At 32.4% G+C, this 24,729-nt stretch overlaps 4 protein-coding genes across 10 annotated transcripts in view; 3 read left to right on the forward strand and 1 right to left on the reverse strand.

Annotated features, from left to right (window-relative positions):
* Positions 1 to 487: 487 nt before the first annotated feature.
* LOC107367714 (uncharacterized) lies at positions 488 to 3,352 on the reverse strand. Of its 2 annotated transcripts, XM_015935463.3 has the most exons (4): positions 3,164 to 3,352; positions 2,645 to 2,741; positions 2,160 to 2,556; positions 488 to 2,013 (listed from the first exon to the last, which is right to left on the reverse strand). In XM_015935463.3, exon 4 carries the CDS (start codon positions 2,003 to 2,005, stop codon positions 959 to 961), a length of 1,047 nt encoding a protein of 348 aa, XP_015790949.2. In that variant the 5' UTR covers positions 2,006 to 2,013; positions 2,160 to 2,556; positions 2,645 to 2,741; positions 3,164 to 3,352; the 3' UTR covers positions 488 to 958. The 2 variants fall into 2 exon arrangements, with proteins under 2 accessions (XP_015790949.2, XP_015790950.2); XM_015935464.3 differs by lacking the exon at positions 2,645 to 2,741 and having other exon boundaries at positions 488 to 2,556.
* Positions 3,353 to 3,411: 59 nt separating this feature from the next.
* On the forward strand, positions 3,412 to 8,512 carry LOC107367715 (solute carrier family 35 member H1). 6 transcript variants are annotated; one of them, XM_089266073.1, is made up of 8 exons: positions 3,412 to 3,843; positions 4,472 to 4,571; positions 4,668 to 4,909; positions 5,016 to 5,542; positions 5,610 to 5,897; positions 6,376 to 6,544; positions 6,633 to 7,010; positions 7,767 to 8,512. In XM_089266073.1, the coding sequence occupies exons 4-8, from the start codon at positions 5,432 to 5,434 to the stop codon at positions 7,838 to 7,840; spliced, it is 1,020 nt and encodes a 339-aa protein (XP_089122199.1). In that variant the 5' UTR covers positions 3,412 to 3,843; positions 4,472 to 4,571; positions 4,668 to 4,909; positions 5,016 to 5,431; the 3' UTR covers positions 7,841 to 8,512. The 6 variants fall into 6 exon arrangements, with proteins under 6 accessions (XP_089122199.1, XP_089122197.1, XP_089122201.1 ...); XM_089266071.1 differs by lacking the exons at positions 4,472 to 4,571; positions 7,767 to 8,512 and having other exon boundaries at positions 3,449 to 3,843; positions 6,633 to 7,292; XM_089266075.1 differs by lacking the exons at positions 4,472 to 4,571; positions 4,668 to 4,909 and having other exon boundaries at positions 3,452 to 3,843.
* A 281-nt stretch (positions 8,513 to 8,793) lies between these two features.
* Positions 8,794 to 17,640, forward strand: LOC107367684 (small subunit processome component 20 homolog). The gene is made up of 3 exons (XM_015935423.3): positions 8,794 to 9,065; positions 9,170 to 10,899; positions 10,984 to 17,640. The coding sequence occupies exons 1-3, from the start codon at positions 9,018 to 9,020 to the stop codon at positions 17,507 to 17,509; spliced, it is 8,304 nt and encodes a 2,767-aa protein (XP_015790909.2). The 5' UTR covers positions 8,794 to 9,017; the 3' UTR covers positions 17,510 to 17,640.
* A 297-nt stretch (positions 17,641 to 17,937) lies between these two features.
* LOC107367622 (uncharacterized) overlaps positions 17,938 to 24,729 on the forward strand; it is a 31,525-nt gene continuing 24,733 nt past the window's right edge. The window contains exon 1 of the mRNA XM_015935346.3: positions 17,938 to 18,499. Coding sequence (XP_015790832.2) covers positions 18,227 to 18,499 — 273 coding nt within the window. The 5' untranslated portion in view covers positions 17,938 to 18,226. The remainder of the gene's footprint in view (positions 18,500 to 24,729) is intronic.

Raw genomic sequence — 24,729 nt, forward strand, 5'->3', positions numbered from 1 at the left:
GAACACCATGAAAAGATGAAACATTGGAATAACATTTGAACAAAATTAAATGTAAAAAATTTCCAGGTCTACTAATGGTTTAGTTTAATGGTCAGATTACAGCTTATTGAGATGAGATTGATTAGGCCTTTAATGCAATTGTTAATGTTTCATTGGATTTATGTTTGACTAGGAATCTTATGTTAGAGGCTTGCTTGGATTTAATGTCAATTACATTTGGCCGATTAACTTTAATGAATGTTTTAATAAATTATTGCCATCGGTACAGAGTTGATGGATTTAATCAATTGTTAATTTAATTGAAACTATTGGGTCGATTGTTGGTGTTGTAACGACATCTATTGATTTTTTAATGCAACAGTCTTTTTGCTGATCAATGTTTTAAATTTTGTATTTTGCTCGGTTCATTAAATGTTCAGTGTTTTGTTTGCCTGATAATCAAAATATATTTCCAGTTTTTATTGAAAATTAATGAATGATTGAAATTTGTTGTCACGTTTTTTTATTCACAATTCATTTGATTTTATTTCATTTTTCAATCAACTGTCAACATTTGGTTTGTTGACATTTCATTTTTTGTTTTGTTTGATTACCATTCTTCATTTGAATTAACAGTGTCAATTAGTGTCAATATTCATGGGCTGTACATTAAATTACATTGAAAGTCTATTAATATACATGATAATCGGGCGTGGAAACAGTTTATATCTAAGGTTAATGAGCATATTGAATAATCATTGTGAATCATTGATAATGCTAAAGACTTAATAGCACCTTTTGCTGCCCTTTTTTTGGTTTCTGTCTGTATAATTATGGTTGACTTTTTACAGCTTTCAGGTAATAATGAAACAATTTTGAGAAAAGTTGAATTGCACACAAGTAAATCATGTTTACCTGTCTGATAGATTAATTGGTTCACCTGGAGCAATCAAATAAATATTTTATGACGAACATAAAATCACACAAGCAGATGGAAGAATACGGAAATTAAAATCAAAGTGAAACTAGCAAATAACGAATGAGAAGCGCCATGTAAGCCAATTGTTGGTTCTCGATAAGTTGACTTTCCGTCGGACATAATTTCCAGATTATATCTGCCATTGCGTGTATCAATGGATCCACTTGACTCAACGAGCTTTAAAGGCTGAGACCAAACACAACGGAAATCAGGGAAAGGTGCTTCTCTTTTCACAATCTCATAGAAACGCAAGTCTCTCATGGGTGCCCATCGAGATCCAACTTTAACTGAAGCATTGAAGGCGTTTGATGAATTACAGATGATCCTAAATTCACCCCCTTTTGGGTTCACTAGGTTAACTTGCATGGTTTTAGGAATGGGAGGAAAGGCTTGAAGGTAAAAGTTGGTGTCATGAGTGGTTTGGTTGCTAATAAAGAGGTAATTCAGTCCACCGTGAGGTTTGTAGCAGCATCGAAGGAAATTCATTCGATAGATTGGTAGCTTTGAAAGATCGCGTGCGACGACTTTGGTTACATTATCCGATCTCAGAGATATCTGGTAGTTCCTGGCTTCCAGCAAGTTAATTTTTGAATAATTGGCATGTGTAGGCCACTTGTAGTCATCTTTACCAAATGTCCATTGGCAGATTAATGCTCCACTGACATTTCGAACTTCGTTTGTTGGAAAGTTTGATTTGGATCCTTGGATAACCATTGCTTGAAGTTTGCCTTGTCCAGTCATTTGGCACAGATACTCAATCTGTTCATGTGTATTGTTGAGTGTGAATGCGATTGTTCGCTCAACACCATGCTTTAATCCATAACCAACCACAGTTATATTGACTTCTTCTTCAAAGGAACCACGCTGGATAACATGAAAGGTTGCTTGGGCTAGACAGTTGACTCTGGACGCGCATTCACTTTTACGGGTGTCATTGGCCAAACTGAAGACGGAGGTGAAACAAGAAGGAGAACAGGATTTACTGGCCAAACAATCACTTGGATTAATCATCCAATATGATATGAATAAAGTAATAAACCAAATCATAGTTGACACTGAGAAATTGAAAAAATAAAACGTAATAGTTAAATGAAGACTAGGCAATGATGAATGTCAAGAAGTGTTTTAACACTGTTACACTTTTTCACTCGCTAATGAACAAGCGGTGGCAATATAGATGAAAATAGATGTTTTTTGATACCTTAACGTCTATTTTCTCTTCACTGATTGATTGCTTTTTGATTTGAGAATGATTTGACGAGTTTGTTGATGTTAAAATGTGAATGCTCAATTACACTCTCAATTGAAGTGAAATTAAATCCAATGCAAGATTGCCAAAGGTTTTAACAATATGATGATGATGTGGTTGTGGCTGTAATGATGATGATTGGTACCCTTGAAGTTCTCCCGGGCTTAATCAAAAGTAACAGTAATTTATTCAGCAAATTGTTTCACGATAACAAGAGATATTTTTCAACAGCAAATATAAAAATCTTCGGATAATATACGTAGAGTTGAATGAGGGGCGAAAATGTTCATCTTTCGTTGATCCAATGATAAGTGATTTTCCGCTGTTTGTTGGAATTACAAGAAAAAATCTGAAAAATAAAAAGGTTATTAAGAAAGGGTAACGTTAAATTTTTATAATTAGTTTAATTATTGAATGTACACGATCTCTTTACTTACCTATTTACCGATGTAAAAAAATAAATAGTTTAAACCGTTTACCCATTATTTTAACTTGCTTTTTCACGGCTGATCTAGCTGGTCTAACTGAATATTGCTAGGAAAAAAATAAGAGTGAGAAGAGACGAAAATTTTGTACATTTTTTTCTTCTTCCGTCACAGATTTCGAAGATTTTCAAAGTCTGGCGATTTTCCAGGTTGTTTCTGGTCATATTAAGACAATTGTAGATTGATACTTTCATCATATGTAACGAAACTAACTGAGGTCTATTTATAACAAGATAAACTGCTATTTTGCGTCAGAGTTTGTCAACAACTCAAGCCCTATTAGGTTGGTAAAATCTACCATTTTTCACCCTTTCACTTGACGATTTTCATCATGTGCAGGTTGAGGATCAATTATATCGATCAATTATCATTGCCTGAGAAAATTGAATCCTGCAGTTGAATTTAGAACGAGAAAACACATACAAAAATGTATAAAAATGATACAGAAGATGGTTCACTTCTGACACTTACTTTTGTCCGTAGGCTTCACAATAGACTTTCAAATACAGTCTTAGTTTTTTCAATATTTTGACGGGCAATCGAAATCCTTCTAATAATTTCTTTGGGAATCATGGGCCAATGTTAGGAATAACAATTTTGATACACTTAATCAACTCATAAATATCTATTTTTAATTTACACTTTCCCTCGCTTTACTGGTATCGCTTTACTTTTGGATCCAGATTGGATTGGATCTATTCAATAAAGTTTTCCTCACAATAAATTGATCAAAGATATTTATAATCTTTATTTTATTCACAATATTATTGTCAATAACAATAGTGACATTGTTTGTTAATTTGATAAGTAATAAATTTGGACAATTCAGGGTGAAATGATTGTTGTTTCTGTTATAAATATTTGATACATCAATATATAAATGAATAATCGTCAACCTGTTTGGATTTTATCATTTTGTTCAACCTGTACAACAGCAAGGTTTTCCTAGGGTCTTCTTGTGATAACTTCAAAAGCTGTCAAATGATTTACCATTGAAAAGCTCAAAAATTGATAAATGAATAATTAAATAATAATTAGTGACAATTTGGACCTCCATTTAACCATTTAAGTCTACTTTTAGGCTTTAAAATTGAGTGATAGTTCGACTGACGGAATAATCAATGGAAATCAAAGCAAGCTTTTACAATTTGGTAAGCTGATTGTCAACTGTCCTATTATAGAGATCAAAACATTATGCTCTGAATTTAGTTGATCTTATTATTGATCAGTTATTCGGGACAAATGTCAATCATCAGTCAAATGAGCTTTAGATGCGTTGCCTTGGTTAACAATATCAATTTACGCTCACATAGAAGTAAAATGATGGATACGATTCAGATTTGTGCGGAAACAATATTTAAGTTCAATGGCAAGTGATTATAGTTAACTGTAAAACTAAATATTGTTTTATTTTAATTAGATTGATTGATCAGTTGAAAGTATCTAAATGTTGAATTTAAATTGTCCTTGGTGCATGAGTTAATACAATTTACCTGAAAACTGAGATGCAAAGGAATGGTAAATAAACCATTAACTTTTTTCATGGTCATCCGCAAAACCATATCAAGGGTGATCTCTTAATATTATCAACAATTTAAACTTGTTTTCACCTTTTATTTCAACGTATTTCCACTTTCTCCTGACACAGTTCCGATCAAGTTTCCGGCTGAACCAGTTTCTAATACATTTCCAACTATTGTCATTATATCTACGTTTTTTTCTCGCTTTCAATTTAATAATTGTCGACGATCTTGTTTTTTTGTTTGTATTTTTGTTCAGATTGTTTCTTGGTGTGTGAAGATGATCTGAAAACTGAGCTTGTTGAAACATTGTGTACAGCGCATTAAAGTCAACAATGACACATTTCTTACCTTTTTTGGTGAGACACTTTCAATAAAAAGTAAAGCATGTTGATAATTAGTGATTTTGTTGTCTTTTATCATCCTAAGTGGTCATGTCTTTTTTGTATTTTCAGGTTAAATCAAGTGTTTGGTGAAGCTACTTTGTTAGTGTTTTCATAAATGTTTACAAAATAGACTACATCGTGTATATCATCAGGAACCATCAATATCTTGAGATTTACTTGATTACGAGTTCACCCAAGTTCAACCATCAGCAAAATTCATGGTCTTGTTAGTGCGAACCAACTGTGGTTTCCTTTGAAGACAGGGAGAAAGAGAGAGAAAGAGCAAGAGAAGCAAAAAAGAGAGTAAAAAGGTTGGAGAAAAAACTGGAGAAACAAAAGCAAACAATCTCCATTTTTACAGCTTGCTGTGTATCTCCTTCTGGTTACATTATTCCCTCTCTTTCTTCTTCTTTCCAGCCAAATCTGCCTCTGTGTTTGTACCTATTCATTCCTTTATTATTGTGATTAACCACCGGGTAAAGAGTAAACCACCTGTCCTATTTATTATAATTCAATTTATTCTCTAATCTTACCAATGGAATCAACAAAACACTTCTATTACCACAATCACCATTATCATCATAGTGTTATCAATATCTCCCTACTGCAAGTTTACATCAACATGGTTACCTATTCTTAGGCTATATTTTGGTCCAATTTTAAAACAGTGATTGTTATTATATTTTTTACTTAATTATTCATTAATATAAATTAAGTTTTACCTAATCTGCCAATTAACTAATCATAACTATGCTGCCAGAATAAAATTATTTCATTGCTTCACAATTGACCATCAGAGGAAAAGCTAAAAACGTAAACACAACCAGTCAAACATGATGTTTGATAAAGCAGTCTATCTCAAAGGAATTCGGACTCTTTCGCTTATCCTTCTCTATTATTGTTTCTCAATTGGGATAACATTTTATCAAAAATGGTTTTTAAAGGTATGTCATCAAGAGCTTACTTTTATGGATACCAATTTATCATTTGTTTCTCTTTCTTTTCTTTCAGGGCTTTCACTTTCCTTTTTTAGTTGTTACATGCCATATGATAATGAAATTCTTGCTATCCGCTGTTGTTCGATTTATCATGATTATTGTAACTGGTAATTTTAGAGCGACTCTAAACTGTTCCGCCAATGTAAAGAAATTAGCCACAATTGGATTTGCCAGTGCACTGGATATTGGTTTCTCCAATTGGTCCTTCGAGTACATTACAATTTCTCTTTATACCATGACCAAAAGTACTTGTATAATATTCATCCTTGGCTTTGCGATTGTTTTCGGCTTAGAGAAAAAGGTAAATGCTAAAAAGGTTAAATGCTGACTTTTGTCCAAACTGTTAACAAGGCTAATCAATTAAACCATTATCCTGTTACTATTTCAGACTTTAGTTCCCCCAAGAAAATTTGAAAAATTAGTATCTGCAGCCAACCTTGGAGTACAGCATGCATTTAGACAATCAACATTATTGTTTGAGTATTGCCAATCCATTTTTTAGAGAAACTCTTCGTTTTCTTAAATTTCATTAGCCGCATTACTCATAATCAAAGGTTTTCCTTGTTTGGACTTACCTTAAACAATGATTTTTTTATTGGCTTGATATGATGATTGGCAATTTCATTGTACTATTATTTCTCATGTGATATAACTAGGTTGTTATGAAGTTTGGGAACAAAATAGTTCAATCCACTTTACAGTTATTAAAATGGATTGCCTGGTTACCTTAGAATTGGATAATTAATTTATAGTTTTATTTTCTTTTGCTTTATTTCTAGCGCATCTCTCTGGTTGTGGTTGTTATATTAATTTCCAGTGGTCTCGCTATGTTCACATACCATTCAACTCAATTCAGTTCCAAAGGCTTCACACTAGTTTTAATTGCATCTTTCCTTGGTGGTTTAAGATGGACTTTGGCACAGTTATTGATGCAGAGGAAAGATATGGGTATGTTTATTGTTTTTTTATCTCATTCAAGATGATGAATTTGCTAAATTTTTTTTCTAATTTCCTTTTTATTCTTGGTTGTAAATAGGTTTAAGTAATCCAGTTGATATGATGTACCACGTACAACCATGGATGATTTTATCTCTATCGCCATTCACATTCGTATTTGAAGCCTTACCACTGATCAACAAAAGTTTTTCAGTTTTTTTCAACACATACTCTTTCATATACATTCTGATTGGTTCATTCCTCGCTTTCCTCATGGAACTCAGTGAATATCTTCTAATCACGTATACTTCGAGTTTAACCTTGTCTATAGCTGGCATATTTAAAGAAGTATTCACGTTATACATAGCTATAGAATATTCTCGTGATGAAATTAGTAGAATTAATTTAATTGGTTTAGCTGTTTGTCTTACTGGTATCTCATTGCATGTTTACATACGTGCTAATGAAATGGCAAAAGGTGAGAAATATATTCATCAAAATTTTTATGGCAAGCCTCTGGAAAGAAAAATACATCTTAAACCAACCCTCAGAGATTACTAGAAGTGATATTTTTCTCAATTGTTTTGTAAGATTTTCCCTGGCTCGTTGTTGTTATTTAATTATCTTGGAGTATCCACTGTTGTTAAGATGATTCCTACATCAGATTCTTTACACTATTTTTGTTTTATGCCTGATTGTTTCTAGAAAATGAATTTTCTTTCTATAAAATATAAATTAAAACGATGATGATTGTTAGAAACTAGTCCTTCAATGATTTATCGAAATCTCCGTGAAATATCGCTTGCCGCAGGATTTTACTGCATGGATCTTAAATAAATCAGCAACTCATAAAACGATTGTAAATCATCTTTTCAAATCATTGGACAAAGACAACAATCAGGTTGCTTTTTTGACTCTCAATCATAGGGACATTAATCAATCGAAAGGTTTAGACAATTTCGCTCTTGAACTAATATTAATTGGTGTAATGTTTTTGAAAGAATCAGTATGATTGATGTTGATTACCTCGGAGTTTGATCAAAAATGATTACTTTGAATTCAAACATTGAGTATGATGCTTTCAATTGTATTTACTCAACATGTCGACATAATTTTGTTAATTTTACGAAAAGTATTGATTCAGCTGCTTTGCCATTTCAATTGATGATTAATGCAAAAATCATTGAATACTCTATTAAATTATTTTTTACCTTTTTTATTCCAATAATCTTAGATAAAAGGACAGTCCCTGCAAATGACCATCTGGAGACGGAAAAGCTTTTAATCAATGGAAGTGAAGAGATTTAATTTTCTGACTGACCACTTTAATGGAAACTATGAGGCCAACAATCTTCTAGTCTGCTTGAGTTTGAAAGACTTGATTGACTATTCCTAATCAAATTCCTTCACATTGGTATTACATATACTCAACTGATCACTATTAATTCCGCAATCATTGGGAACAAATTGATTTGTGTAAAAATCAACAATTCTGCATTTTCATCTATCCACATGGAAATCTATTGTTACAAGTGACCATATATCATTGCATGTTTATGCAATATTGAATCATACATTTTAAATTAGTCATTTAATTGATGTTCACAATTCATACTACAATTAGTAGCCTTTAAACATCGAGTAATTATTGACTATGAAATCAACTTATCTTCAGAGTATCTATCGACATAATCTGCGGTTAGATACGATGGTATTTTTCTGTAAATTGAGCTTAAAGTGTTTAACTTTCAGATCAAGACTAGCAGCTATTCTCATTGTCTTCTCAAGATCAACTCTCAAGATTCAATGTTTAAAATTATAATTTACACTTTGTACAGAATAAGCTAACTTGACGAATGGTTAAATTGTAAAACAGTGAAAGATAGAGCGAAATCGAAAAAAAAAATCTCAACAGATCTCTCTTGTTAATTTATTCATTATTTTGCTAAATAAACAACATTAAAGCTTGTGATTAATCAATCAATTTTTTACAATCATTTCCAAAATCAATAAAAAATGGTCCAAGATTAGATTTTTTGGGCTGCTCATCAATTATCAATTTATAGCTTCTAAAGCATTTGGTATTTCACTTGGAGTCATCTTGATCTTTTGAAACCATTAAAAGTTATTTACACTTTGTGGCATCAGGCAATAATTTAATCAATATCTTGGCTTCTGTAAAAAACCCAAATAAAAAATGGTTTAATTGTTAAAAAACAAAATTTTGATAGCAAAATATTTGAAAATGGCAATTGAATGGATTAAGCTAGGAGCCATGACAACACAAGCTTTATCTCTATGGTTACACACGTGGGTATGTGCTTATGGTAAATGTTTAACACATTGTGTGTCCACAACTTTAAAAACCTTTCTCATTAGTTGCAAATCTATTTAAGTCCCTTTAAATTAAATTAACAACTATGAGTGATTATTTTAATTAGTAATTTGATCATTGTATTTTGACAAATCCCTAGTGTTTATTACAATGGTGAAAAGTAAGCCAAAAAAAGGTCGACCAGACAAGACCTTTACGGTATGTTTAATTTTTTAATTTCATTTAAAATAACCTTTCATGTTTTACCTTTTACCTAATATGTTTCATACTTGTTAATTGTTTTTCTATTTTCTATTTAACAGTTCAAATCCTTCAATGACCACATTTCAGAAATCAAAATCGACCTTATTCGAAAGATTGATACTGCAAGAGGATCTGAACAAAATGATTTTGAATCCAAGTTCCATGAGACATTACAAAAGTTTAGTGACTTTAATTGTACTGCTGATTTTGCAGCAATCAAGAAACGGCTTGGTGGAACCTCAACATTTTACTCTGTGATTCAAGTTCATGAGCGACATGAAGAGTTGTTCAATGTTCTCCATGATTCCTTGTCCAAAGAAGATAGTTTGGCCAGTGATGTCATTCTTGAACTTATTGTTGCTCTTGCAACTGACATTGGTGAATTGTTTTATCCATATTTTGAACCAACGTTCGAAGCTCTCGTTAAACTCATGGATAGCCAGGATCCTAAATTAGTCGAGAATATTTTTATGGCATTAGCCAATCTATTTAAAATACTTTCACGAGAGATACAAAAGCAAGCATCTTACATACAGAAAATATTTGCACTGTTCAAAGGATTGTTTTCCAACAAAAGGCCAGAATTTATCCGTTCATTTGCTGCCCAAAGTTTAACCTACCTTATACGAAAAATCTCAAAGAAAGATGAGGTTATTCAAGTTGTGCTCAAGGAAGTTGATTCAGATTCTAGTGTCATCAGTGGTGTTTCCTATTTGTTATTTGAAATAGTTAAAGGTGTTACCGGTCATTTACAGAGCTGTGCTGAGACATTCATCAAATCATTGCTCGTTATTTATACAGAAAATTATTCTGCATCAAAAAATGTTAAACTGTGTGTTGAGGAAACCTTTAAACTGATTGCTGGCCATATTGAAAAGGAAAGGTCTGATATTATATGGAAAAATTTGTTAACAGTGTGTGAAAATTCCATCCAATCTCCGCAATCATTCAAGCAGGTAGCATCGATATTGTTGTTTTTTGTCTCTTATAAGCGTGGAGAGCTTATTCAAGATTGTGAAAATATCGTCTATTCCACAATTCTTTTTCTCAAATCCATGTTTGATGTTCAAGATTGCTTAGATGTGTTACTTCGCTTGACTGCTGTTATCTTAAACAATCTTTATGCGTCAATTGAACCTGATCGTCGTCGAGAACTTATCAAAACTGCTTTCGATTCTAACATAACAGCATCACAATTTGGTTCCTTTGTAGAGAGCCTTTACCACAATCACTTCTTTGAAGACGATATTCTACCATTTCTCCTAAAGCGATCCTATCAACCTTTAATCCAGTGTCAAACTAGTTTGATTGAAGATGAATTACAAGAACAGATCAAAGAATTTAATAATATCATTGATATTTTATTCAAATTGATTACGTGCAAGGCACCTTTACCAATTTTGGAAACTCTTCCAACGTTTGAAGCCTATCCTTTAGACTTTTCAAAAGTTGCTACAGAAGAAGGATGTGCAGATTTGATTGCGAGGCTGTTGAAAGTTCTAATTGATCCACAGGATTGGGAACTTGTTCGTAAAATCGTAAACATTTTGCCTCACTTGATACCGCTGGAGCGTAGTTTCGTTATAGATGGATTAACAAGCTTGATTATCAAATTGATGGCTAAAATTAGTGAATTTTCCAGTGATCCTGACCGTTGTTATACCAAGCTTGACTATGAAAAAGCTTTGTTCCTAACAATTCTTAGTGAGTCAATTTACTCACTCTCACTGTTGCGGTCATCGGAACTTTTGTCAGTTTTCGAGGATGCCTTCATTACACACTTATTCAAGTAAGTTTTTGGAATTTGCTAATTCAATATCGACACGTAATCACATAATCAGTCTTTTCTAATTTCTTATATTTTTTCTTTCAGTAAATTTCCTGGAAATCCAATAATCCTTCAAGGGTTCGTGTTTTTCTTACAATACGCAGATTTTTGTAAGAACAAAGAAGTTTTCAGTCGTGAATTTTTCGAAAAAATGTACTTCAATTACTTTCAAGACAATTTACGCCATCCTAAAAGTCAAGTTAGATTCTTAACTTTGATGGCTATCGACTTGCTTAATCCTCCAATGGGACCAAGTGAATCAGGAGAAGTTAATAAATCCATATTTCGTATTTGTTTGGATGCCGAAATGGTTTCTGTAACTCTTCAAGAATATCGAGAGAAATTGCGATTGATAAATCTTCTGCAATATGGTTTGGTTAACAAATCACTTCCATTGCCATCACTCAACGGGCAAACATATGATCTTGCCCCTTTATATTATTTACTGGGTACTCTTTACTATAACTTTACCCCTCTATGGCAACCCATACAAAAGATGATTCAAGAGTATGGACGAGGGTCGAAAGATAAGACATCATTTTGGCAAGTTGTATCCAAGCATTTCCACGATACTCAAAATTACTGTAGATTAGACACCCATGTTGATACCAATACGTTTTGGCCAAGAATGAATCAAACAAGTGAAGCCAATCCAAAACCAGACTATCTAAATCATCGTATTTTGTTATTACAAATATTTAAATCAATTGCAGACGTTCTAGAAAATAATGGCGATGATGTTGTCTTTTGGTTTTTCGATTTCTTAAAAGATGAAGCTGACTCAAAAGGGCTTGGAAATTTCAAAAAAGAAGAAGACATTTCTATAATATCATCCGTGGATATTGAAAACGATGATAAAACTAAAGACAAAGAAAGTGATACTCAAGAGGATATCGAGCCTGACTCTATAATTAATGAAGATGCTGAGTTATCAGACACTGAAATAGACATGGATAAATCTGACAACTTTAAAAGTGAGCAAGATGAACCAAAACGTAAACTCGAAGTGAAGGTAATGTTGAAAACGATGGTTGCTTTTCTTGATCTTTTGGCTCAATTCAAAGCTCCTAAAAAGTTGGATAAAGGGGGAAAACTTTTGGAATTACATCGCTCTCTACTTCAACATACTAATCCAATCGTCCAAAAAGCTGCTCTCAATTGTCTTTTCAATTATAATGACAAAAACGTTAATCCTTATCGAGAAAGTTTATTCAGACTGTTGGACGATACTACATTTAAAGACGAGATTCTCTTGTTTGGTTCAAGAGGTCCCAATCCTGATGAAGAACATGTTAAGCCTGAACATCGACCAGCTGTGATACCTTTTGTTATGCGTATTTTATACGGTAAAATGTTATCTAAAACAGGATCACGAACCGCTGGTAAAGCCAATTTCGATCTTCGAAGATCAATCGTTTTTCGATTCCTTGCTTCTTGCTCAAAAGATGAAATAATGTCATTTTTGAAGCTATCTTTTGCTGGTTTTGTTCACTTGTTTGAGGTCAAACCAATGGAAATATTATTTAGCTTGAAACAAATCGACATACACAGGTGCATTCCACTAAAATATGTACAAGGCTGTTTAAAAACATTGGAATTGATGTTTATGCACTTTGGTAATGTTGTTTCTAATTTACTCCCAATTCTCAACAAAATTCTTCTCATTGTTACATCTTACGCTCGTGTGCTTCTTGATCAACGACTGCTTCTAAATACTCAAGCCGTTAGTCGTCTCAAAGCAATTCGAACTGATTGCTTCAAATTGACAGAGAAATTCTTCACCCTATTTGAAACTTATCATTTTACCAGTGAAGAGCTGGACGCTCTATTCGAAGCTCTCTTGGATCCAATGATTGTGAACCTCGCAAATGAAAGCTTGGAAAATCCATCGCCGCTTCTTCGCCTTCTTCATTGTTGGTCATGCAATCCAAGATACTTCATTTTGTTTGTCAAAAAACATTCACTTGAAGCCGACGTTACTCCATTATCCTGTTTGATTAGTTTATACTCTTCTAATAAGGCAGCCAATTCCGTCATTGATTACATCTCTAACATTTTGGCTAATCTATTGTCTTATGAAAATCACAATCCAATGGAAGATGACGAAGAATCTGTAATACCTCACCTTGAAGTAAACGATCTTATCGATGAATCTTATAATGCAATGTATCGCACCACAAGTGATGAGATGAATTTAGGAACTCACATAATGATTCCTTATATTAGTCCAATCCTTTCGAGGATTCGAGTTAATTTGAGTAACCGTTTGGCCAAATCTAAACGAAGAGAAGTTATCATTCGTGATAATGAAACAATTATTTTGTCCCATCTCAGTGTACTTGTTGAAAAGGAAGAAGATTGTATTGCTTTGGTTAATCTTCTCATCGATTCAATTAATTACCAACATGATAAAATTGAAGAATCGGCAATCAAAGCTTTGGAATCGATCAACAACTTGATCGGTAAAATTAAGAACAATGCCAGACAATTCATTCTCAAATTATGCCGTCTGTTCGAGCTAATCCATGACCGTAATGCTCGAATAAAGTTGTGTGAAATCCTTACAACTGTATCGAAAAATTTACCCAAACTAGAAGCTCTAGTTGAAGTTATTGCAATGATTAATACCTACAATCCCCGTAACCCAGAGGAACCCGATTATTCAGTTCGTGAAGAAGGATTTTCAAAGGCTCGTAAAATTATCCAAGGAATAACTGAAAGCTCTGTACCGAGTGATTGGATTAAAATTTTGATCCATAATTGTGTCTTTTTCATCAACACATCTGAAGACATTGGTCTTCGTGAATCATCATCAACATGTCTCAGCCTAATCATCAAACAGTTATCTTCTTTTGAAAATTTAAAGCATTTTCAAAGTATTGTGATGAGCATCATATTTCAAATTCATATCAAAAAGGGTATGAAAAATCTTAATGAACACGCAAGACATGAATGGATCACAGTGTTATCAGATTTAGTTAAATATGGTAAAGAAAAGGACAAAATGCTTGGACAGTTGGCTTTACTCTCTCATGAAGATGCTGATCAGGATTTTTGGAGCAATGTTCGTCATATACAAGTTCATCGACGAATCCGTGCTTTAGCCAAACTTGGTAACAACCATGAACTTCTATCAAAATTCTCACCACTTTTGTTGCAAGATTATATCCTTCCAGTGGCCGCAATATTTATCAGTGATTTAAAAGCAACTAAATATGGAGCTGCGTCAAGTTATGCTGTAGATCTCATTGGATCTATTTGTTGTCACCTGCCATGGGGACCTTACCAGAAATTACTTCGTCTCTACCTCCATCGTATCATTGGTGATGCTGATAATCACAAGTCAAATGTTAGAATACTGTGCGCTATTCTCAGTAACTTCAATTTCGATTTGAGTAAATCAATGTTACTTGTTAAAAGTAAAGAGGAAAAACATGAATCAACCTTGGCAAAACTGGAAAATGATGGTTCGTCTAAACAAGTGTTAAATCCAGAAGCGGCAACTCGCGTTCATCAAACAATCATCGGTGATTTAGTTCCTAAGCTTCAAGAAGTTCTCTATAAACTCTCCTACACTGATTATGAGTACGACATTATTCGTAGTGAATTTAACCATGAAGATGAAATTCAAAGGATGCCAATAGCTTTAGCTATGGTTAGACTGCTTGACTCTGTTCTCATATCTGAATCAGCCTTTGAGAGCCACATTCGTGCCATATTCACACGAATGTGCAACTTCTTGAAATCTCGTCTGGAAAGTATAAGAGACGCATCGAGAAAAATTTTGTGCAAGATAATGGAAATTCTTGGAGCTCGTTATTTACAAATTTTACTTCGTGAAATGAAATCCATGTTGACCAAAGGTTTTCGTTTCCATGTTCTCACCTATACTATTTATATGGTCTTGGAAACTATGTCGTCTAATTTGAAAAGTGGAGATCTTGATGAATGTGCACCTCTTTTGATTGAAATTTTTCACCAAGAACTGTTTACTGATGTGGCTGAGGAAAAGTCTGTTGGTAAAATAACAGCGAAATGTAAAGAGGCCAAAAAGATTAAAAGTTACGCCGCTTATCGTATTTTGGGTAAATTTGTTTCATCAAAAAACCTGATCAAAAACATGTTGCCATTGAAAAAGATTCTCGACGAAACATTCTCGGTCAAGGAGATTAAAAAGGTTACGATTTGTATGGAGAAACTATTTCTTGGTTTGACTGAAAACCAAGGATTATCTGAAGTTTCACTGGTAACATTTATTCACGATGCTTTAGAAGATAAAATTCCTTCTTTGAAAGTTAAACCTGAAAAAGTAAACAAAAAACATAGTCAACCGCAAAGAAGTGATTCCCTGCTATTGAAACCAGAATATAAGCAGAAAAAGATAACTAAAACCAACCCAATGTCCAATGTTCACGTTTTATTTGAATATTGTTTACGTTTACTCCTTTCTCTGTTTAAAAAGAATCGTCTTAGGCCTGGAACTCCAGCTGTTGAAAATCTTGGAAAATTTGTTCCGATCTTGATTGATTCACTATTTTCAAAGCATGTCAAGCTGACTTCAACTGCTCTTCGCTGTCTGAACCAATATATTCGAAACTTTCCTGATTTACCCGAATTCAAAGATTCATGTGATACCATCAAATGCAATATTTTAGTTTTACTGGATGAATTTGTTGCCCAAGGAGCCAACAGCAGGGAAAATGTGGAATTGGTCACAATGTGTTTCAAAACAATATCAAATTTAATCAAATCTATCGAATCAATCAAATTAACTGCTGATCAATTGAAAATTTTGCTCTTCTATGTGGATAAGGATATGGCTGATCGAGCTAAACAATCAACTGCTTTCTCTTTGCTCAAAGCCATTTTACATAAGAAAATGGAATCATCGGAAATCAAGGATATCATGCAAAAAATTACCTACATTATGGTACAATCAGAGGATGATCATATTAGAGAAGAATGTCGTCTTGTCTGGTTGAAATATCTTCTCAATTACTCTCTTGGAAGTCAGTTTAATAACCATGTTAACTATTTTACCCGCCAATTGGAATATCCTCGAGAAATTGGACGATCAACCATTCTTAAGTTGATCTTTTCGGTCATCAAGTATCAAGATAATAGTCAAATCTCTGACAATGCTGCTGCTTTTTACATTCCCTTAGCTGCCCGGTTGATAAACGATGATTCTGTTAAATGTCGTGAATTGGTTGCAACCATTTTGGAAAAATTGTTATCTAAAATATCTAAAAAATCGAGGGATAAATTATTTACTGATGTCACTTTATCTTGGTTTCAAGCTGATAATCAACTACACCGAAGACTTGCTGCTCAACTGTTTGGCCTTTTTGTTTCTGTTGAAGGACCAAACTTTCGTTCCCGATTAACTCAGTGTTTGCCTTTACTCGTTCAACAAGTTGACCCTTCAAGATACGAGCCTGGAGAAGAATCAAAGGTCGATGATCATCAATTATTCCAACTATTAACTTTCTTCCATAAAATTATCTTGCATGATCCTGAAATCATGGAGGACTCTAGATTTATTGATAATCTTAATTCAATATTCTTTTATATTGAAAAAGATTATTTGACCTACCCTCACATCTGGATCAGGGTATTATCTGTAAAAATAGTGGCTAGTCTTTTCAACCATTTCACTGTTTCTCAAATTTCCGATTATTTAATTACTGCCAAACAAGATAGATTCTATCTTTTAAACAATTTACCCTTAAGGATTTGGAATCTTTGTAAAAAACATTGTTTCCTCTTCAGTATTATCTATGAAAACAATGAAGTTGGAGACATTTTGGTGAAAAATTTACATTACATTGCCAAAGTTTTCTTGAGTTTACCCGAAAATTTCAAGATTAGTTTGGATTTCGTTAAAAACAATGGAATAGCTGAGCATAAAGAAAATGACGAACAAAATATTGAACCAAAAAAGAAGAAAGCCAAAAAGATGAAACAACCAGCCGATCCAACACCAAAGCCCACTGAAAAGATTGATGAATGTCCTCTCAACGAATCTGGTACTGAAGAAAACTTCGTCGACAAATTAAACTTAAGATGGTTAACTAATCGTCTTATTAGGGAGATTAAACGTGAAATATCAAACAATCCTCATGAATATCGAGCTCGTATCACTATCTTCAAATGGATTGCTGCAATTGTTGTGGAAGCTGATGCTTCATTTATTCAACAAAACTGTCGCAACTTGCTGATTCCGCTTGCCCGTGAAATAACTAATCGTAACTTGAAAGAAGCTGGCCGTCTTAGAGAAGAAGATCCTAAACAAATTCTGGTAACTCAATGTTTACAGTTGTACGAAATGATCCGAAATAAGGTTGGATCCGAGGTATTTAGTGCAGCCTATGCCGAAGTGGTGACACTTCACAATCGTAAAAAGAGTGAACGTAAAGCTTCACAAGCAGTTCAGTTCTTGACTAACCCTGTGATGGCAATGAGGCGAAAACAAAGGAAACATCAAGCCTACAAAGAAAGCAAAAAACGAAAGAAGGACTTTAGAAGAGGAAAAGTTAATCGTTTCATGAAACGACCTAAATTAAACTAAATATATTTCAGCCTTTAACTTTGTGATTGACGTGTTATTTTGCGCTTAACTATCTTTACTTTTGTATTGAATCAAACAGTTACTGTATAATAATAATATTAATAACAATAATAACAATAATATAAACCTTTATAACGTTGAACATTTATTTAATTCCATCTTTTTTCTCATATTATAACTCATTGATACAGTTGCATCAACTAATATAGCAAAAGACAATTTGATAAATTGCTTATTAATGTGCATTTGAATATTGAATGAAAAGATTAGTTAAAATACAACAATTTAGAAATGATTGAAGGTGCTTTTTGAAGCGTTAGGTGTCTCTGTAAGTTTGGAGTAAAATTCAAAATAAGTTATGAGCATGTCTTTGTATTTATGTCGAGTCTTTGCATCATTTGATGATAAAAGTTACCAAATAATGTTTCTTTGGTTCCTCCAAAGTTTTTCAACCAATGTTGTCATCTTGTTAACAGTTACATTTCACTTGGATTATTATTAATATTGTCATTTTGTAATTTGTAATCTTCCCGTTTTAATCGACGATGTTGTAAATGATATCATCTTTTGAGCGAACAAATTTTCGGAAAAGATTTTCTCTTGTAATTTAACCGTTTGATTCCAGGATTGACTTGCTTTTTCATCGAAGAAAACATTTCTTCTTGTTGTGATTTATCTAATTAATCGGATAATTTTTGCTTTAATGACTCGATAACCATGCCGAGTAATAACAAAGTGATTACCAGTGATTTGGAGAAACTAATTGGTGAAAGAGATTATCTTAAACGTGAAGTAAATCGTCTTGAGAATGAAGTTTCTAGTCTAATTAAGACAAAACATGAATCGGATCAATTGTGTTACCTTCTTCTCAGTGAAAAAGAAAATCTCATTTCAGCTTACACTGATCTTGAAACTCTTTACAAATCATCTCAAAGTGAATTAATGTCTTTAAAAAATGTCTTGATTCACCAGCAAACCTCTCATCAAAAGGTAAGATTCTAACAATAAGATAATCAGGTTTAATCTTTGTGAGAATCAGTGTGAAATACAGTTGATGCATGACTCAAATCTCTTGAATTTATTTTCCAACATCAAAATCTTTTCTTAAACACCAGATCTTAACCTTAACTTATAACAAAAAAGCTGTTGAATTGTGATAAAACTTAACCTTTGAGCGTAATTTTAACCAATTTAGTCATTCACTTGAAAGACATTGTTTGCCCGATGATTTGGCAAAATCAATCATTATCATTATCAATTTTTCATTTGTTACCATTAAACATATTAATTTTGGTGATAAATTTTCATTTTTTGGTCTTTTCCTTGTCCATTTTTTACCCGAAAAAAAGTCCATGTCATCAGCATATGTTGATGTCAAGTAATTGTCTTCGTCCTTTCCTCCTTTCTCCTCTTTCCATCCTTATATGTGGACAATAATGTAACCTCAATAGCAAACATGATTGATACTTTTCCATGACAATTGACTCTTTCTTTAACCATTACCATTCATTCGTTTGATTCCAATCTGAACAGAATTACATTTTCTCTCTACAATCCATTATTTATAGAGAATCAGTTATTGCACCCAATGATTCTTTTCTTTCTTTCAACCTAAACTTTAATCCCTCAATAGTCCAGTCATTTATCCTGTAATAACTTTGACCATTTTCAATCCACAATTTTCATCCAAACCTCGTGTGCCGCTTCCCTTAAACAAAATGAAACATCGATTGTTGATTTAATGGTAAAGTTAATTACCAAGTTATCAAAGATTCATATTGAACAGACCATTACCTATTGTAACCATTGTTTACACTATTATTATTCAAAGCATATTAATTTCTAATGATTACAATTCACTCTATTATCGTTTATTATTATATTATTATCATTATTAATATTTCATTTTTCCCTTTCTTCTATTCATCGATTCATTGTTATCAGCATTCTGTTGTCTTGCTTTCAATCCTCTTCTGTTCACTTAATGATAACTGTTGTACCAGAAGAAGCAAAAAATGGCAACAAAATACGGTATTTGCTTAATCATCTGGAAATAATGTTTTTGGTAATTGTTATCATGATGATTACCTAAATGTTTATCTTCCTGATGATACCCTTGATGATCAACTGATTCACTTGAATCAACTAAACCATTTCCATTGATTTACTAATGATTGTCATAACCAGACCAAAATTGTCTTCAAATTTGCATCTAAAAGGTGAAGTAAATGTTTCAGGTTAAATAACCAAATAACCCAAAATGACTCAATCTCTGGTTACTTAAAATGAGAAAAGAAGAAAATAAAATTTTCCATTGTTGACCGTCCACACTGACCATTGATCATTTGAATACAAATTTTCATCTCATTTGGAATCATATTTACATCAAACAATTTGATAATTTTGATGTAAATATTTTGATCGATATTATGATAAGCTTGGACCATTCCTCTCAATCTTTCAACAGTCACCTTCAGATAATCTCGTTAACCATCTAGATTGAGAAAAGCCTCAATTTTCCATCTATTTAGCCCATAATTAACTGGAAATTAGCCCAAAATAATTTCGCCTTTTCTTCTGGTTACCATTTAACCAACAAGATGAAACCAAATGGTTACATTTCTTAGATATATATCTTGTTTCAGATCGTATTTCATGTAAGGTTTTGCACTCAAAAGGTTACTGTCGTCTTTTCCTTCTGTCATGTTTACAAGATGAGCGTCATTTGTGTTTAGCTGCACACCTTTCAGCCTTCTTAAACTCATCCTCATCATCTTCTCATCTTAACATTTTTGACTTCGTAATATGATAAGTATCATTTTACGCTGCAACTTAGCACTATTCACTCCAATCTCCCTGTGGATATGAATCTCTTTTCTATTTCATCTTCATTCTCATCTCATCCTCATTATGCTGATCGTCTTAAGACAATCATGTTTTTTCATTAGACCAGATAGTAATCTTGAGAAGATTTCCCTTGAAAAAAGCGAAAGCAAAACACTTGCAAAATCTCATGAGAAGTGACCTTTGCTTTGATGGTTTATCTAGACTTATTGATTACTTCATGTCTATCTTCACCCAACTGTTATTTTTTATTTTTCAATAATAATCAAGATTACCGTTCATCGACAGACTTTAACAAACAAATTTTCCCTTCTTATGGCTTTTATTTTGTAGCTTCAATGAAACTTATTGATTAGTGAATCTAGTTTCATCACTCACATTCTCAACCAGTAATTAATCAAGCTAAAATTTCATGTTTTCCCTTTGATTGATTGACCAGCAAAATTGAACATTCTTGTCCCTTTCAAATGCTTTTTTCAATTTAAATTCCAGGTTAAATTGTCCGTCTTTACATTGGACTTTCCCTTTTATTCAACTAACTCACTTTTTGTTCACAACTGCAATTAAAGCTCATTTGGAAGCTCAATTTATTCAATTTCACTGGACTGTTTATATTGAAATTTCTGGCTTTTCCCTGTTAAACAATGAACAGTCCCATTAAACATGTTTAATTTTAATTTCTAAACAATTCCAAATGATTAACTTTCTTCTTTTACAATATAAATCAGTTGAGCTAAACATAACAAGACAAAAGAGAGCCAAAGAAGCTCAAGATGCAGAGTTGATTAACTTAACAATAAATTCTTTCTGTTTGAACCATTTCTCAGTTTGCAGTTAATCATAATAATTACAACCAATACAATCAATGATAATAATGATTTGAATTGTTTGAACAACTGACTGATTTAGTAAGTTGGTGAGTTAAGAAATGAAAGCCAAAAAGGCCAAAAGCTTTGAACATGAGTTTTGAAGTAATAAATTTTGACTAAAGTATAAATAAAATGGTAAAAACAAAAATCTAAATAAACAGGCAAAGACGCTTGAAGTAAGCAGATAAAGATGAGGATGAAAGGAAACAAGAGAAGATGATAAAGATGAAGAGAAAAGTAAAGGCTGTTGAAGATGAACACACAACAACAGAGGAAAAAAAGTGATGCTAAAAGAGTCTTGCTGAGTTTTGCTAAATTCATGGTAAAAATGTTGGTTAATTCATGTGTTCGCGTGTTTATCCCGTCAAATGTTGATGGCGATGATGAAGATGGAGAAGATGAAAGAAGATGCATTTTGATGCATTAGGACAAGGCATTTGCTTCTTGAAAATAGCTTTTCCTTCCATCTTCTTGTTACCTTCAAATTTACTGTTATCACCAACATCACCAACAGCATCATCACCATCACAACTGATCACTAATGATGAAAACTACAAAAAAAACAATTCAATCTAATTTTAAATGAAGTAATTAGACAATTGTAAATGAACCTAATTTAAACTGTTTTCATGATAACTAGATAACGATGTTCATTTAATGAGAAAAGACAAAGATTTCAAAGAAAAGATTCTCTGTAATTTACTGAACAATTAGTGAGATTAAATCAGTTGAAAATGATTCAAATTGTACTGACAATCAGTTGGATAAAAATTTGTGAATAATTGTCTTTTCCTTTTCCATTTTTCAACCCTTTACTGAGTCTTCTTCATGTTGTTATTCAAAAAGGGTTGACATTGGGTAAATATTGAACCATTAATGGCTGATGATTATTATTCACTGACAAAGTGGCAATCATTGTAAGTTTACAATTATAATTTACATTGAACCGAATCAGTTTAATTTACATAGGAAACACTCGGAATAAAAGTGCAGCAATTGAAATTCAACCATCAATCCAGTTATTATCAGTTTAGTTTTGTGACAATTATCATTGATAATGATCGCTTTGTTTCCTGTTATTAAAGTAAATTGTAAATTAAATATGTAATTGTTACCTTTTAAATGGTAAAAGCGAGTGAAAAATGATGTTCAATAGTATGGTTGGTTAATTGACACAATTGGTTAACATTGGTTAAACTGGCAAAGAAACAAGCTTTTCTCATACCAAAGCTCAACAGTCCATTCAGCTTATTTACATACATTTTGTACATTAGTTTGTGTGTAACATTTGATGCCATTGATGCCGTTTCTTTGGCTTACGCTGAGATCGTTACACTAGGCTAATTACAGTTTCATTGAATGGTTAAATTGAAAATTGTTTCCCTCCACAGCATCGCAATTAACCATTGATATTAACACACACAGAGTGAGACCCAAGAAATGGGTTCATCTCATCATTTTTAACGGTTAATCAAACACAAACAGAGAGGCAAAAATTTAGCAGTTTAAATGAGCAACTCTTTCAACTTTTCCCTTCCCCAATGATGAACCTCTTTTTGTTCAACCTTTTGTGTTTAAACCCTTTTCCCGAACCCAACTAAGTCAACATTTGAAAATTATTACATGATCAGTGTAGCTCCATGAACTGCCATTAATTTACAACCCTCTATTACTGTGTTAACATTGAAAGTGAAAATTGATTGATTACTTTTAATGATCTTTCATATTCTATTGACCCAACAATACAACTTAATTTTCATCATTTATAAGTCAATATTTACATTTACCTTAACCAGTTTCATCAAACAATCAATCATTAACTGACTCTTAATTAATGGCCCAAAGACAGGTCAATATATTGACTGAAATCGAAACAAATAGATACCTTGAAATACTGTTATTTCATCCAATGAGAAGCATCAAGCAGAACTTATGAACGCAATCTGATACTCGTACAGAATCAGGAAACAGAAAGCTTTTCTGTAAGAAAGAACAGTTAAATATCAGAACATTTCTTTCACTGAAAAAGTTCTGATGAGGAAAAAGAAAAAGAAAATCACAAAAACCTGAAATTCCTGCAAAGCACAAAAGGAATGGCACTGAGACTGGGAATGTTCAGCACTTATCAGATCTTTAACTTATAATTTGACTGATCTTAGCTCTCAGTTGTTCTAGTCTCATAAAAGTTCAGAAAAATCATGAAATTTAGAATGAATTTTTTCCCTTTTGTTCACAATTGTTTATTGAAAATGGTTGGAAAAATCAATAATTTAATAATTAAATAGCCAATGAAGTGAAACATTTATTCATTTTAAAATATTAATTAATTTTCAATTCAACTTCAAGTTTAATCTGTAAATTATTGAATATGCAAATTAATGTTTATTAAAGTGAAAATAATTGCTATTTTGTTTCATCTGCGACTTTCACGGTTTGAAGATTTTTTAATTTTCCCTGATCAAAGATGTGAATATCTATTAATTATTGATTTTAATTTTGATTCACCAACTTTAATATGTTATATGAGAAATGAAAGCACGGTGTAGTTCACATGAATAGTTTTTATGGAAAAATTGATTAACAGTGAATTCAATTTTCCCTGTTAATCAATTGGATATGAGTTACACTTTTAAATCTTGCACATCAATTGAATCAAATTGATCCAATTTTATCCTCATTGTTGTACATTGAAAAGCATTGTCATTCAAATGAACCTTTTTTGTCTTGCTTTCAATAAATTTTTACACAAAAATGAAACTTACATTGTAAGCTGTAAACAGCTTTGCGCTTTCAGAAGTGAAAAAAAAGTTAACAGTAGACGAAATATTTACCATGAAAGAAGCTCAATGAATTCATTGTTTCCAAAATTTCCTAAATAATTTGAATTCTTTGCCTCTCAACCAAATCCAACTTTATTCCCATTCAAATTCATCTTTTTTCCAAACTCAATTCCTTCCCTGAGTAACATGAAACTCTCTTTCAAAGCTATCACTAATGCCTTTAAAGGTTAATAATTTTGAATTAAAGGTTAAATATTCACCATTTCATTATAAATACAATATCATATAACAAGATGGTTAGGATTAACCTTCAAGTGAATGTTCAACATTTCATGGATAAACTCAATTCTGTGCAAATTCATTCTTGTTCAACTTTCATTGTAATTACAGAAAATGAATAATGAATAAACCTTGAGGCTTGCAATTTTTGATTAAAATGATAAAATGTTTCATTTTAACCATTGTTGGTTCAGGGAAACATTTCCAACACTTGATATTTATAATCAAAAACTTAACGATATTTTCTGAGTTTTTTGCTTAAACAAAGAAACTTTGATTGGAAGCAAATTGGTCATTATTTTATCCAACTGTTGTTCATTGTTATTTGCATTATCCAAAGCAATTGCATTTGTCAATCAAAAGCCTTATTATTATATTATCATCACCATCGTCCAAAATCATCTGCTTTTTGTTTTTTTCCTCTTCCCTTTGCAACTGGACAATATTG

Source organism: Tetranychus urticae, chromosome 1 (genome assembly GCF_039701765.1).
Source record: "Tetranychus urticae isolate SD_2017Ah chromosome 1, NJAU_TeUrti_SD_1.0, whole genome shotgun sequence".
In the NCBI taxonomy this organism is placed as follows: domain Eukaryota; kingdom Metazoa; phylum Arthropoda; class Arachnida; order Trombidiformes; family Tetranychidae; genus Tetranychus; species Tetranychus urticae.

Bases quoted from the DNA above. Each gene is read 5' to 3' on its own strand.
- LOC107367715 (XM_089266071.1), top strand. From the start codon at position 5,432: ATGATGTTTGATAAAGCAGTCTATCTCAAAGGAATTCGGACTCTTTCG. The intron at 5,543-5,609 runs GTATGTCATCAA...CTTTTCTTTCAG, and splicing joins ATCAAAAATGGTTTTTAAAG to GGCTTTCACTTTCCTTTTTT. The intron at 5,898-6,375 runs GTAAATGCTAAA...CTTTATTTCTAG, and splicing joins TTTTCGGCTTAGAGAAAAAG to CGCATCTCTCTGGTTGTGGT.
- LOC107367714 (XM_015935464.3), bottom strand. From the start codon at position 2,005: ATGATTTGGTTTATTACTTTATTCATATCATATTGGATGATTAATCCA.
- LOC107367684 (XM_015935423.3), top strand. From the start codon at position 9,018: ATGGTGAAAAGTAAGCCAAAAAAAGGTCGACCAGACAAGACCTTTACG. The intron at 9,066-9,169 runs GTATGTTTAATT...TCTATTTAACAG, and splicing joins GACCAGACAAGACCTTTACG to TTCAAATCCTTCAATGACCA. The intron at 10,900-10,983 runs GTAAGTTTTTGG...TTTTTCTTTCAG, and splicing joins TTCATTACACACTTATTCAA to TAAATTTCCTGGAAATCCAA.